Source organism: Arthroderma uncinatum (genome assembly GCF_011692745.1).
Source record: "Arthroderma uncinatum strain CBS 119779 chromosome Unknown scaffold5, whole genome shotgun sequence".
NCBI lineage: Eukaryota > Fungi > Ascomycota > Eurotiomycetes > Onygenales > Arthrodermataceae > Arthroderma > Arthroderma uncinatum.
Window position 1 is genome coordinate 814591 of NW_022983867.1, and position 14126 is coordinate 828716.

Here is a 14126-nt window from a genome sequence, read left to right on the forward strand (position 1 = left end):
TGCAGAGTTGGAGTATCTAGGTGCCTTCCTTGTCACAGTGCGGTGAGCAATACACGTCCCACTTAGGTAAGAGGTTCTTTGTACCACATAAGCAAATGCTCATATAAAAGGCTAGGCTTGAGTAACTGACGCTGCTGCGATGGGCGTACAATGCGATGTTGTCACCGTAAAGAACAAAGGAGAACGTCCACAGAGATCGCGCTTACAACCAAGCTTGGCGCGCTTCGCGCCTGGTGGCTTCGGGCACTAGTCCACTTACGGGTCTTGGCGCTTGCTGGTCCCACTCTTAAAGATACGCAAGTATAAAGGATCCCAGGGGCAGTTACTCGAGAGGATTATATAAAGGTATCGCAGTTTCTCGGAGAAAGTCACGCTTTTATAGTGACGAAATTATTGTAATGGACTTTTCCGGAATGAATGCAACCAGTTAATAGAGTATAGGCTTTGATTTCTTGCCTATAAGGGACGCGCCGTCCCCCAACATCATATTCTTGAACCGTTTTCCAGAACAAGCTCAGTCTATCTCCCCGGTTTTACGATACGTCAACTACAATATGAAGCTTGATTTTGTTTCGATTCTTGTTACCGGGCTTTTAAGCCTTAATGCCGCCCAGGTAATATAATTCTTCATTCATACAATGAATTTTGAATCATCGCAGTTGAATAGTACTTAATGCGATAATAGGTTTACGCAAACCCAGTCGCAGCCCCATTCCCGTATCCAATACGCCCGATGACATATGTCGGTCCGATAATACCCGGTGGAGAGAACATGACTCTCGAAGGCAGTGTTGAAGAAATCTATTCCCAGATCGAACATCTTGCCGGGTCCCTATTCGATCCAGCGATCTTCCATGATGAAGATTCCGGTCATAAGATCCGGACCCGTTCCAAGGTAGCTACTTGACAATGGCCTTGAAACTTGAAGTTTCCGCGGTTTTATAAATCGGACTCATTTACTAATGGCCTAAACGGTAAAGACCGAAATCAATTGCCATCCGCTAGGTGATGCAGCGCAGGTAAAATTTATTCAATCAGGTATCAGCTATCTTAGAGGCCTTTGAGGAATTTGTCGTCCTAAAGCACGAGAATGTAATCGAGTCAGCTGCTCCTACGGCTCTGGGATCTTCATCTGCAATGATGTAAGCCTCATTTGATTTTTTTTTTTTTTGGGTGTAATGTATACTATATTAACTGTTTAGCAGAACTTCCATGAGGCTTCCATGCCTTGCAGAGATCTTGCATCTTATGCTCAAGATATTCTCGATCTATGTGCCCAGCATCATGTCGTCTCTGTAAGGGGACAGGAGTTTGATAGCCAAGGTTGGAATGTCATTGTTAAAAAGGGCAATTGCTAGATATACAACAGCTCGACACCTCGAAAGCCATATGATATGTGATGCGCAGATCTTGTTCCTTTGCAAGTGTGTGTTACCTGGTCTGTGTCCCAAGCAATTCAAGCTCTATATCCTGCCGTTCCAATTCTCTTATGGCCCTTCATGTTACCAATAACTCTCGGGTTTCTCGAATTCTCCAAAATCCATACTCCCAAAGTCCCAAAGCCTACGAGATACTTCCTTGTGGTATGTGGTATGATGGTAGGTGCGGTAGCCTATGTTATAGGATATAACTTCTTGAAACCGCAGCCTCACCACTTTCCATCGTAGTTCTGCTTTATTTGAAGCGTTCCATCACATTAAATCTCATCTCAGCCCAAAACTGTGTTCTCATAACTCTGTCCCTAAGCTTCAAGATACTGCTCAGGTGGCAGTCGGTTGGCCAGGTGAAGTTAAAATCCGGGCCGAATATCATCATCGAGCCAATGCTGACACACCGAGGTGTTATTCTGCGATAAATAAGCGCTTAACACACTGATATTAGAACGAAAAGCACCATGGACCTGTGCATATGAGCAGGGGTATAAACACTGGTGTGTTGGATCTCGTAACGCGTTCGCATCAAGCTTGGAATCAGCAAAAGTGATATCCAATAAGATTCCGCTAGGGTATATATCTTGTCCCTATACACCCAGTTATTCGTCAACCGGAAAATTTGGTCTCTAGTCCATAGTATGTGACACATTTGGATGCGTGGGACAGGGCCCTGGCAGCGTCGAATCCCGGTTCGAGGTTCAGGTCTGCAAACATGTAGACAGAAAAGGATCTGCTGCAGGGTTATTACCGAGACGCCGCATAGTTGATCCTCTCGCAGGTATTGGTCCTATTGATCGAGGTTGAGCTGCGAAACTTGCGGGTGGAAGAAAGAAAGCGACCAGCCACACTAGTTAACGTATCTCACCACTCGATGACCGCCACCACTCGATGACCACCCCAACAAAAATCTTCATCTCGACAACCACCTATCTTTAACCACCCACAACATGCCTAATGAAGAAGCAATTGCTTGTGCGATTGAAGATTTGAGATTGCAGGACGTCCCTAATTACGCACAAACAGCCAGAAAGTGGAAAATCGATCGGAGGACTCTTGCGCGTCGATATTCAGGCAAAACAGTGTCCAATAAGGAAGCCACCTCAACTCATCGCAAAAAGTTAACAGATACTCAAGAGGAAGTCCTTTTGCAGTATATCGAACGTTTATCGAATAGAGGCCTATCTCCTACACCTCAAATCATTGCAAATCTCGTTCTAGAGCTCACCAAACAGCCAGTTGGCATCAATTGGGTATCTCGATTTTGCAAGAGGCATCAGGCCCGGATAACATCAAGATATCTTCGAACGATCGATCAATATAGGCATATTGCGGATAACTCTACCCATTTTGAGCATTTCTACGATCTTGCAAGTGCTTAAATATTTATTATTTATTAGATATCTCGTTACTAATACCCTCTTCTTTAGCTAGGGAAGGTGGTTGATAAATATAATATTACTCCTAGTAATATCTATAACTTTGATGAGAAAGGCTTCCTAATTAGGCTTGGACATGCAGTAAAACGCGTAGTCCCTATCTATTCGCTAAAGAATAAGAGGATAACTACCGTTCATGATGGAAATAGGGAATTTATCTCTCTACTTGCTGCTATCTCTGCAGATGGGGAAAGGATTCCTCCTACACTTATTTATAAGGGAGAAGGAGATCTACAAGACACCTGGTTAGATAACTACTCCCCGGAGGAACAAACTGCATATTTTGCAGCATCACCAAACGGTTGGAGCTCTGATAATTATGGCCTAGAGTGGTTAGAGAAAGTCTTCGATAAACATACAAAGATAAAGGCCAGCAGGGCAAGGAGGCTCCTCATCCTTGATGGGCACTCTTCTCATATTAATATGCGATTTATTGACTACGCTGATCGAAACCGTATCTTTCTTGCCATCCTTCCTCCCCATTCAACTCACCGTCTCCAGCCGTTAGATGTTGGGATATTTGGGCCACTAGCCAGTGCATATTCCCAAGAAGTCAACAACCTAATACGGGGAGGCCTCGGATATCTCTCAATTAGGAAGAGAGACTTTTGGAAGCTCTTTTATACTGCATAGTGTAAAGCTCTTACAGAGGAGAATATCAAGTCTAGCTTTAGAGCAACGGGTATCTATCCTCTTGAGCCACAGAGACAGCTGCAATATTTCCAGCAAGAACGGCCAATTACTCCAGTAAATGCAGCTGCAGAGCCTTCTACTCCTATTACGATACGAGGCCTCCGCCGGATAAGCAAAAAGGTGTATCTCCGCCAGTCTCTTGCAGAAAGAGACTATATCCAAAAGATAATTCGAGCCAGTGAGCAACTTGTCTTTAATAATGATATTTTGCGGCATGAAAATCAAGCTCTTAGCGGTGCTTTGATTATTGAGAAGCAACGAAGGAAGAGAGGCAAAGGATTGGGCCTTTTTGATAAAGAGAAAGCCGGCCAGGCCCAGTTCTTTTCTCCTTCTAAAGTTGATGCAGCAAGGAAGAGAGCTCTGGATATCGAGCAAGAAAAACAGGCCCAGATAGCTCAGGCCGAAGAGTTAAAGCTTCAGCGATTGATAAATCGCGATACAAAGGCTCAAGAGGCTGCAGAGAAGAAGGCCCAAAGGCTTAAAGAGCAGCAGGAACGGAAGGAGGCCCGTGAGAAGGCCCAAATAGAGGCAGCTGCTCAGCGCGAGCAAGCAGCGCTGGAAAGGAAGCGTAAGGCCGGTGAACAGGAAGCCCAGCGAATGGCTAAGAAGGCCAAAAAGGCCCAAATCAACGCCCCGAGCCCTATCTCACCTTCCAAATTAGGAAAGAAGAAGAAGTCACCCACAAAGGTGGCTCCAATCGATCCTGTCCCTTCATTACTCAATTTCTTATCCCATGGCAGAGAAACACGTTCTGGCCGAACTATCAAGCCCAACACTCGTTTGTTTTTCTAACCTAACTAATTAATATGTAAACTAGAGCTCTACTATCGTTATTTAATATCTAATTTAATTTGTTATTCGCGTTGTTGTGGATATATTAATACATGTAGGGGGGGGTGGTGATATCGGTGTTTATTTTGATGGGTGGTCATCGAGTGGTGGCGGTCACCGAGTGGTGAGATACGTTAACCCCAACTAGGCAATCCCAAACTTTCCAATACATCACTACGTCAGTTCTCGGTTTCTCCCCAGATCCCATCTTCCTCCACCACGCTTCTTTATTCGCAAACAGCTGCTGCTTTACTTTTGTGCTCGCGGCCTTATTTCCGACTATTTAACCGGTCCCCCAAATCTGCGACACAGACGCAGCAATGGATATGAAAAAGAAGAAGCGGAAGGTCCTGCTGATGGGCAAAAGTGGCTCGGGGAAGTCCTCTATGCGATCGATTATATTTAGCAACTACGTCGCAAAGGATGTACGGCGGCTTGGGGCAACTATCGACGTGGAACACAGTCATGTCAAGTTCATTGGAAACTTGACTCTGAATCTATGGGACTGTGGAGGGTACGCTCCTTTCTGCCTTGACTCGACCCCCTCCACCAAGTGACTGTGACTAGTTTCTAACATATTTCTGGCGGCCCTTAGACAAGACGCGTTCATGGAAACCTACCTGGCCTCGCAGAGAGAGAATATATTTTCCGACGTGGCGGTGCTGGTATACGTCTTCGATATCGAATCCCGCGAAGTCGAACGTGACCTAGATACTTACGGCTCCATCATGGGCGCACTCCAAGAATTCAGTCCAAATGCCTACGTCTTCTGTCTCATCCATAAGCTCGATCTAATCCAGACGGAGCATCGAAGACGAATATGCGAGGAACGTTCAGCTCTGATTCGTGCTCGATCGGGTTCGTTTACAATCGATACCTTCGGCAGCAGTATATGGGACCAGTCCTTGTATAAAGCTTGGGCGGGGATTGTGCATAAACTTATTCCTAACCTTACTGTCATAGAACGGTTCTTGACTGCGTTTGCAGCGAAAATTGATGCGGAAGAAGTGGTCCTGTTTGAACGATCGACGTTTTTAACCATCACATCTGTGACGTCCGAGATTGGCAAATTAAATCCTATATATGATCGCCATGAACGGCTATCGAATATCATGAAGGCGTTCAAGCACTGTGCTGCGAGGAATACACATACTACCCCTGCATCGGCGAGTTTTCTGGTTATGCACACCAAAACTCCACAGTTCAACGTGTTCTTAGGCCTGTTTACCGATAACACCTACATACTTGTTGTGATACCGCCTGGCGAGGCCGCATATAACTGTGCAGTTATGAATACGATGCTGGCGCGGGAAGGGTTTGCTAAAGGATCCTCAGGTGGCAGCAGTGATGGGTTCCCGCTTTCATATTCTGACACTCCGGGTAGCGTACCGAACGGGCACACTACAGGACTTGGTTGATGAAATTATTTCACAGCCAAATATGCCACGACTCGAGACATACCTTCTATATATACCCTACTACGCCTCCCGCAGTTCTCGCTATCTCCACACGCCCCATTAATTTATTGGCTTTTCATAATGTTGTAAGGGCCGTTCAAAGATACCCGTTTCTAATGAACCAGGAACACATCCTCAACGATACAGCTTGGCTACACCGCCCGTTCTGCAAAATTTCCCTTTTTGTTCTTGTATGATTTTTGTTTCTTGGGATTATGGGCTTGGAAGCGGTGCTGGGAATCAATGGGATAGATGGAGCTGGTAGAAAGCCCTAGCGTAGCTTTGAATCGATCAATTCATGGACTAACATGTTTCAATGCTATCCATAATTACGATATAAATATCCATACGTAGCGAATGGTGTTTTTGCCCTTTGTTTATGCTGAGCAGCCATGGTATCTCAAATGGTATGTGATGCCCGCAGCTCAGGGCGTTCCGGCAAAGACCATGCATGCACGGCCGTGAAGGATTCCGCCACGCGAAACATGCCCTGCGGATTATGCTCCATGGCCCAAGAGCCCGACTGCCGAGTTGGCATTCACCGGCGACTAACGAGTTTTGCTGGGCGCTTGCGTCCACGCGAATGGCCCGGACGAACAGGGCTGTGATCCGTCGGACATATGATCTCGGATATTTAATTCCCAGCTACAGGGCCTAGGTTCTTCCAGTCTGATAACGAATATTGCCTGAGAATTTCAAAGCACTCCAGATGGCGGAAGCTCCGGAGGAAGTGAGGGCTAAGCATCACGCCCTATGGTGTAGACTGGTCGATCATGCATAAATGGCGTATTCGGCAGGCTAAGGAGCCTTCCAGAAAAATCCACCAGCTGGCGCAGAACCGACTTTGGTAGCTCTGGCTGTTTTCTGGGGTAAACTCACACACTCGCTCGCTGAGTGCAACGGTGCCGTGGCACATCGCAAAGTCGCAACTCTGTGTTCTTGTCCATGGCTGGGCGGGCGACTTTATAACACGTGATCATTAACTAAAGATCGCCCCCCAGCAGATCCTTCCAACGATGTTTCCCGGCCATGAGGAACAGTAAACGCGGAGAAACCTAACAACTATCCAGGATGCTATTGTTAGTATATATTGATTGCTATTCTTATCCCTGCCGGGCTGCACTCCGTACTCCAACTTCCAAAATCGCGCAACCCTCTCTCCAAAAGCACAATAGACCTGGGGGAGGGAAGGAAGCCAAGGCTGTGACCCTGTCTCAAGCTTTGCTGCGCGGAGAGACACTTCTGGTGGTGGTGAATTCTGTTGGCCGAGCGTGGGATAAGCACGATAAGCCCTTGGCGATGGCTTCAGCGATGGTTAGCGAGCGAGACGCCTTGGCACGGGGTGAGTGTGGAGGAGAGATACGAGGTTTTCATCTAAAGCTGGCGAAAAAAGGCATCCTGACTGCGGGGCTGAGAGGTGAGAGCTGTGCATGCGACCTCTGCTGCGAGGCGTTGCCCGCCTTATATATCTGTGCGCCCATAGATAGTTTTTATATATGGTCATTCGAAGGAATACACGAAGCATCCATCGGCCGAGGCTGAACCCCACAGTCTCACAAACATGACGACAGGTCGTGGCAATAATGTATGCATGTCCCACACCATGGCAAGTATAATTTGTTCTTTCTGAGTAGCGCGGTAGGATGCATGCTTCTTTGCGGTGCCCTGGTCGCCACCACTCAAACAATAGAGACTTGTTGTTTTGCTGCCCGTTTGGGCGTAATATATGGAGCTCAGGGTCCCGTGACTGAAGGTCTTCACGCCCTTACTTTGACATCAAAAGGATCCATCATGGTAGAGAAATAAAACTCCGGTATTGAAGAATACTCGCTGTTATCCGTTCATGTACCCTTTTGCATGGTTCTTCCCAATTAGTCGCTCTGTTATCTCGTTTAATATCACGGAGAGGACAAGAGCATGCCAAGCAGAGCCAGGTCACCTCCCCCCTGGCTCCCAAGCAGCCCCGAGGGCAGGAAAAGGGCCTGTCAGACGACGGAAACACGATGCTTTTGAGAGATCTCGCAAGGGCCGACGATAGCAGGCAGAGAAACATTTCCAATCCCGGCTCCACGACGGTAAGTCGCGGCGATAGTCAGGTTCATGGTCCAGGACGACAGTTTGCCCCGTCCGGGTGGTTGAAAAAGCTGGTTGATAGTGGAGATTCCATACGTAGTTTGAGGGTCCCTTCCTGCGAGCAAAGGTTCATCCTCTTATATATGTATGTATGATGTATGACCTTGCAGCGCTAGATAACTGTTCGGACAAGCACTGGATGCGGAGAATTCTTTCTTAACGGGCAGCGGATCAGAGTAAGTTATCTCAGGCTGAGATTTCGGCTGTCTGCCCTAGACTCTACAGGGACCTGGGTCAGTACTTAAAACCTCTAGTATTAAAACTCGGTGGAGAGGCTGGGATATTTGCTTCGGTATGGCCCCCGACAGGCGTGACCGTCATCAGACATGTCTGGCGCCACAGTATTGAGTAATTGCATGGAGACTCCTGATAGAGAATCAGAGCTTGTCTTCCGATATCTTATCTTCGGCAGCTCGAGGACAGCAGAGACCGATCCTGGGCCTGAGACTGAGACTGAGGCTGCAATTGTTGTTCAAAGAATGCCCCATACTGTTTTTGTTTAGCTGGACGAAGGGCCAATCACATGACTCTTCCCGAAAAAGGAACTTTCTCTGGATCCAGCAACCAGTCAACTAGTTATTCGTATTCACAGTGGTCGAAATCGAACATCCGTGGAAGCTTTTCCCTTCTCCCGCCTTTAACTCACGGCTTAGATGCCTGCCAAGCTGGCCTTGTCTGCTGGCCGCGCAACCTTGCCCTCGATCGCCCCTCTCTAACCACGCCTGTGTTGGGGGGGCCGGGCATCGATGCCGTGGGAGTGGCATCTACAGACGGAGGACGAGCCGCTTGAAGCTGTGCGACAGCAGTTCGCCTTGCGGCTTACTCCGTGGACGACCGGCCTGGGTGAATCTCGGCTTAGGTGCATAGCTCCGGTGCCCAAGTGGCTGTCGGACTGCGCAGGGGTCCCATGCCGTTATTGCAACCCCGGACGACATGGATCCAACGTTCGACTAAACAATCCCCAGCAATTTCATAGTTTTGGGTGCCATCTACAAATGACCGCTCCCGAACGCTTGCGATATAGGCTCCGTTTGATAGGCTGCTGCTCGCGGGAGTCTCCCATTTGCAGTCGTGCTCAGTACGTACCGTCACTCCACGGCGCCGCTCCAATGAGATCCAAGGGTGCTAATACCACCCTCGCTCCAGCTATGGGACATACTTCGGGATACTTACCATGACCCAGGGTTGGAGATGGCGTTAAGCCGGAATCTCTCTGCAACCCCAGGATGGTTAAATGGGGACGAGAGGGTCCTTGCCCACTTTTCCGATTTTTTTCTTCGATGTCATGTTCCATCTTGGGCTTGCCGTTATATAAAGTCTTTTTGCGCCCGCCTTCTGAGGGAGTTCCCCTTGACCTCTGGTATCAGCACGGCGTTCAAGCTCTCCGCATCCCATCCCGCACCGTATATTCCGGTCTTGGGCAGTCCTTGTGGCGCGCTGAACGGATTCTTCATTGCCTCATCTCCGACTTTGCCCTTCGCCCGCCATGGCGACCTGGGAACAGAAGGATGGCCCTCTCTCCGAGACGATGCAGACGAAGGAGGAGTTTTCGGACCAGACTGGTGATATCATCGAGACCGATCCACACAATAAGCTACACCGTGGACTGAAATCTCGACACATTACTATGATTGGTACGGTTGATAGTTGACTCGTTTGCGCTGGGACGTGGACAACGTAGCTAATCGTCACTCTATATAGCCATCGGTGGCGCAATTGGAACTGGTTTAATTATTGGTACTGGAGCTGCTCTTGCAAGGGCTGGTGTAAGTTGAAACCCCTGAGTCTGGTGAGATAACTACTACGGAGACTGATACAAGACACAGCCCGGATCTGTCTTTATCTCTTATCTTATCGTTGGTTTTGTCGTCTGGATTGTTATGAGTGCTCTCGGTGAAATGGCCGCATGGCTTCCACTTGCCAGTGGATTTACCGGATATGCCGTGAGATTCTGCGACCCTGCTCTAGGTTTTGCGTTAGGATACTCGTTAGTCGGCCTTTGTGATATTACCCTGAAAAATGCGCGTCGTGCTAACCGTATGGCTATATTAGTTACTATTGCAAGTACATTATCATCACACCGAATCAGTTAACGGCAGCCGCACTAGTCATATCATATTGGGTTAAACGAGACGTTGTTAACCCAGGTGTATGGATCACAATCTTCTTGATCCTGATCGTTAGCATCAATTACTTCGGTATCAAGTTCTTTGGTGAATTCGAGTTCTGGCTCTCCTCGTTCAAGGTCGTTATCATCCTCGGAATCATGCTATTGACCTTTATTTTGGCTCTCGGCGGTGGCCCAGACCACGACAGGAAAGGGTTCCGATACTGGAAGGATCCGGGAGCTTTCAATACATACATCAAAGGCGGCTCAGCTGGCCGATTCCTTGCCTTCTGGTCTACGATGGTTCAGGCTACGTTCGCATACCTCGGAACCGAGCTTGTCGGTGTGACCGTTGGAGAAGCCCAGAACCCTAGGAAGACGATCCCTCGCGCCATCAAGTTGACCTTCTACCGAATCTTGTTCTTCTACTGTCTCAGTATCCTCTTCCTTGGAATGGTCGTTCCATTCAACCACCCAGACCTCCTCTTCGCAAACAAGTCCTCGAACAGTGCCAGTGCTTCTCCATTTGTCGTCGCCATCCAGATTGCCGGAATCAAGGTCCTACCTTCGATCTTTAACGGCTGTATCCTGATCTTCGTCTTCTCCGCAGCCAACTCCGATCTCTACATCGCAACCCGAACCATCTATGGCTTGGCTCGAGAGGGTAAGGCCCCTGCCATCCTCGCAAGGACCAACCGCAGCGGAGTCCCCATCTATGCGCTCGCCCTTTCGACTTGTTTTGCCCTGTTGGCATACTTGAACGTCTCTGATGACTCCAAGGTTGTGTTCGGCTACTTCGTCAACCTGGTCACCATGTTCGGTCTCCTCTCCTGGATCTCTATCCTGGTAACCCACATCTACTTCGTGCGTGCCCGCAGAGCTCAAAACGTGCCAGAGACCTCTCTTGCATTCAAGGCCCCATTGGGCCTGGCCGGAAGTTATGGTGCATGCGCATTCTGCATCCTCATCGCTATCACCAAGAGTTTCAACGTCTTTGTTCCCAGCCCCAAGACCTACGGAAACTTCGACTACAAGAATTTCATCACCTCCTACCTTGGTCTCCCCGTCTTCCTTATCCTCCTCTTTGGATACAAATTCTATACGAAGTGCAAGGGCGTTAAGCCCGAAGAGGCTGACCTCTGGAGCGGCAAGGAAGAGATTGACCGTGAAGAGGCAGAGTTCCTTGCCCAGGAGACACTTAAGAGGGAGCAGAATGGTGATGCTGGCTGGTTCTACAGGACCTTCGTATCTTGGCTATTCTAGAGACCTGTTTTCACCTCACCCTCCTCCTAGGCATGGATTGTTCATGAATTCCATTTGAGCGGTTGACTTGTTCATTTTGCCCTTGTATATAAAATAATTAAAGTCATCTATCTGTCTCATTCGTTCCCGATTGCTTTCTTCTCCTCTTGCTTCCCCGGGCCGTCCCCTCGTTTATGCGCGGTGACAGGGTTAAAGACCAGGGCCCAACCTCCCATCATCTCCTCGCACCTTGTCTGAATAGCTCTTCGTGATTGGTACATACGAGGAAAAAGAACGCTCAAAAAGAAAATACAAAAATAAAGAAGGGGGCTGGTTGGTAAGAGTCGCTAGCTTTATAAGTACGAACTAACTTATGCACTCTAGCCGTGCCCCTCTCTCTCCTGCACCAACCAACGACCATCCTGCAGACAAGGAAGCGTTTTCCTCAACATCACAATTGCGCATTCGACAGCCTCGCAAACCTGTCAATGGCATCGATGCTGCTCCCGTCGTTCTCTTTGAGCGTTCATTAGTTCATTTTTTTGCCATGTTCTTTGCGTGTTTGGCTTTGTTTACGCATCGATAGCGACGCTTCCTTGATCCGCGTTCTGCAGCCGTTGCATCACAACGGCCTCAATTTCGAGTCGCAACGGCTGAATAGGTGCATAGCGGGGTGTTTTACTTCTATCACGACGGGATATCAGGTATGTACCTTGCCTACTTCATTTTTGATCAGGCTGACTTTCTGTTTAGCGCATACTCGCCATTATCATCTCCTATTTGCTCTTTTCGTTAGATTTTCCATCTGTTCGCGCATTGATATCAATCTGTTCCTGCCATAATGGCCGGCCCTCAGACTAAAAAACCAGGCAGTGAGGTCGGCCGAATTGTTCGCGATCTCAATATACACTTCGGTACCGACCTGCCAGTGCCTACTGGGGAATACACCACACCATCTTCGCAAAACACGGCAGTTTCAGAGAAATGTGTTTCACACATTACGTATTTACACTTCAAAGGAGGGAACCTCGCAGGCGCTATATCCAGTGTCGAGGAATGGGCATTGGGTAATATACCTGGCTGGAGGGTGCAGTCAAACCAAACATTTTCATCAATCTTCCCCCGACGCGGAAATCCACCCCAGGCAAGAAGACTATCAGAGAATCATAAGAACGATTTAACTGAAGAACTGCATAAATGTCTATCGAGCGAGGTTTGGCTTGTCAGGAACAGCATAGCGAATTCCGATAGCCCACCCTTCAACCTATCGAGACGTGAAAGCTTCACCTCTACCACAACTACTGCTACCACAATTGTGATCCCTCCTGAAACTAGGGTGATCCCTCCTGAAACTAGAACGCAACCAATTAAGCGGCGACAGGATAATAATATCGAGGTATTTTCCACAGCGCCTTCATCCCCCGTTTTTGAATTTGATACACCCTCTTCATCCGACGATTGCGATGGCGGTTACGGTTCTGATACCTATACGCTTTCCGATTTCGACGAGTTTGATGGCTTTGATTTCGATTTTGTTGCAGAAGTCTTGACTGATTATAATGGTGAGAATCCAGAATTCCCCTAAGAGGCAAAGGCAGCTAAAGCTCGAAGAGTGCACGGCAATCCGTCGGGGTTCATCAGGGAAAGAGCCCAGGCCCTTAACAACTCCAAATCATAAGAAACATCAGCCAAAGATGAATAGCATTATGAAAGTCACAAAGAGCCCGAGCGGTACCGAGTCACCCCGGTCAAAAAAGCAGCTCCCTATCAATAAGAGCATCACTGAAGAACTGAGCTTTACTTCCACTCCTTCGACTGTTGTTTCAAACATTTTCTCAACCACTTCTCGCACTACCACGCCAGCCACCTCCTTCGCCAGCAATATCCCCGCCATTTCCTTTGCCATCAATATCCCTGAACCGCCGTCTATTAGGTATCCCGTTACCGGTCCTCCTGCTAGGGATGGCCCTTTAACCGAAGAGAGAATAGAAAGAGAAATTCTCAACCTTGTACAAACTGGCCCTTTTTCGAAGCGGACTACCTATTCTAAGGACATTCCCCTGCGGTATAGGTATGAGGCTGAGCGTGTGGCACGGGCGTATGGCCTGTCACCCAAAGTCATATTTCCAGAGAATATGCTTCCTAACGATCAGTCATACGATGTATTCTGGAACATCCTGAGCCGTGCACCATATACGAAGGCATTAGAGAGAACAAAGGCCGAAGTTTGGCAGCTATCGGTTGGGCATTTTAAACATCCAGAAAAAGGGTCGATGGTTGTTTTTAGCGGCCAACTTGAATGGCAAGGTGGAACATTGAGCTTGTCCTTAAACCCCCTTAAACTCGAGACAAGCCACAGATTTGCTCGCCGGTTCGGAGCTGATAGGTTTTTAGAAGTAACAATCCCTTCTAAACATCCTGACAAAACCGGTAGTGAGGCCCTGTTATTTAGGAAGGCTCTCTCTGGTTGGCTTTCCATGAAAGAACACCACCTTTTCGGCCGCGTATGGCGTACATTCTTCATTGAGGATGTTAAATCGAGGCCAAAGACAGCATCAAGTGGTGGCGGGGTTAGAAGTAAGGTATTTCTATTCGCTACTGATGGTGATGGCTTGACACCTATAACATTAAAGCAACTGGTCAATTGGCATATTCCCCTTGTTAGGAATAAACACCAGCAGGACTGTAAGCTTTATAACAGAATACGCTTAGGGTTCTCTAGAACCTGCCCAACTATTACTCTCCTACCCGAGGAAGTCATTTATAACAATGATCCAAGGCAAGAACTGATGAG

The 14126-nt window shown here is 48.0% G+C and overlaps 3 protein-coding genes across 3 annotated transcripts; all 3 read left to right on the forward strand.

Moving 5' to 3' along the window:
- Positions 1-4713: 4713 nt before the first annotated feature.
- On the forward strand, positions 4714-5811 carry GIQ15_06642 (GTP-binding protein GTR1; the record flags this gene model as incomplete). The annotated part of the gene is made up of 2 exons (XM_033554059.1): positions 4714-4907; positions 4989-5811. 2 exons carry the CDS (start codon positions 4714-4716, stop codon positions 5809-5811), a joined length of 1017 nt encoding a protein of 338 aa, XP_033403574.1.
- Positions 5812-9469: 3658 nt separating this feature from the next.
- GIQ15_06643 (dicarboxylic amino acid permease) lies at positions 9470-11353 on the forward strand (the record flags this gene model as incomplete). Its single annotated transcript, XM_033554060.1, has 4 exons — positions 9470-9617; positions 9685-9749; positions 9810-9970; positions 10036-11353. The coding sequence occupies 4 exons, from the start codon at positions 9470-9472 to the stop codon at positions 11351-11353; spliced, it is 1692 nt and encodes a 563-aa protein (XP_033403575.1).
- Positions 11354-12173: 820 nt separating this feature from the next.
- Positions 12174-12917, forward strand: GIQ15_06644 (uncharacterized protein; the record flags this gene model as incomplete). The annotated part of the gene is made up of 1 exon (XM_033554061.1): positions 12174-12917. One exon carries the CDS (start codon positions 12174-12176, stop codon positions 12915-12917), a length of 744 nt encoding a protein of 247 aa, XP_033403576.1.
- Between the last annotated feature and the right edge of the window lie 1209 nt (positions 12918-14126).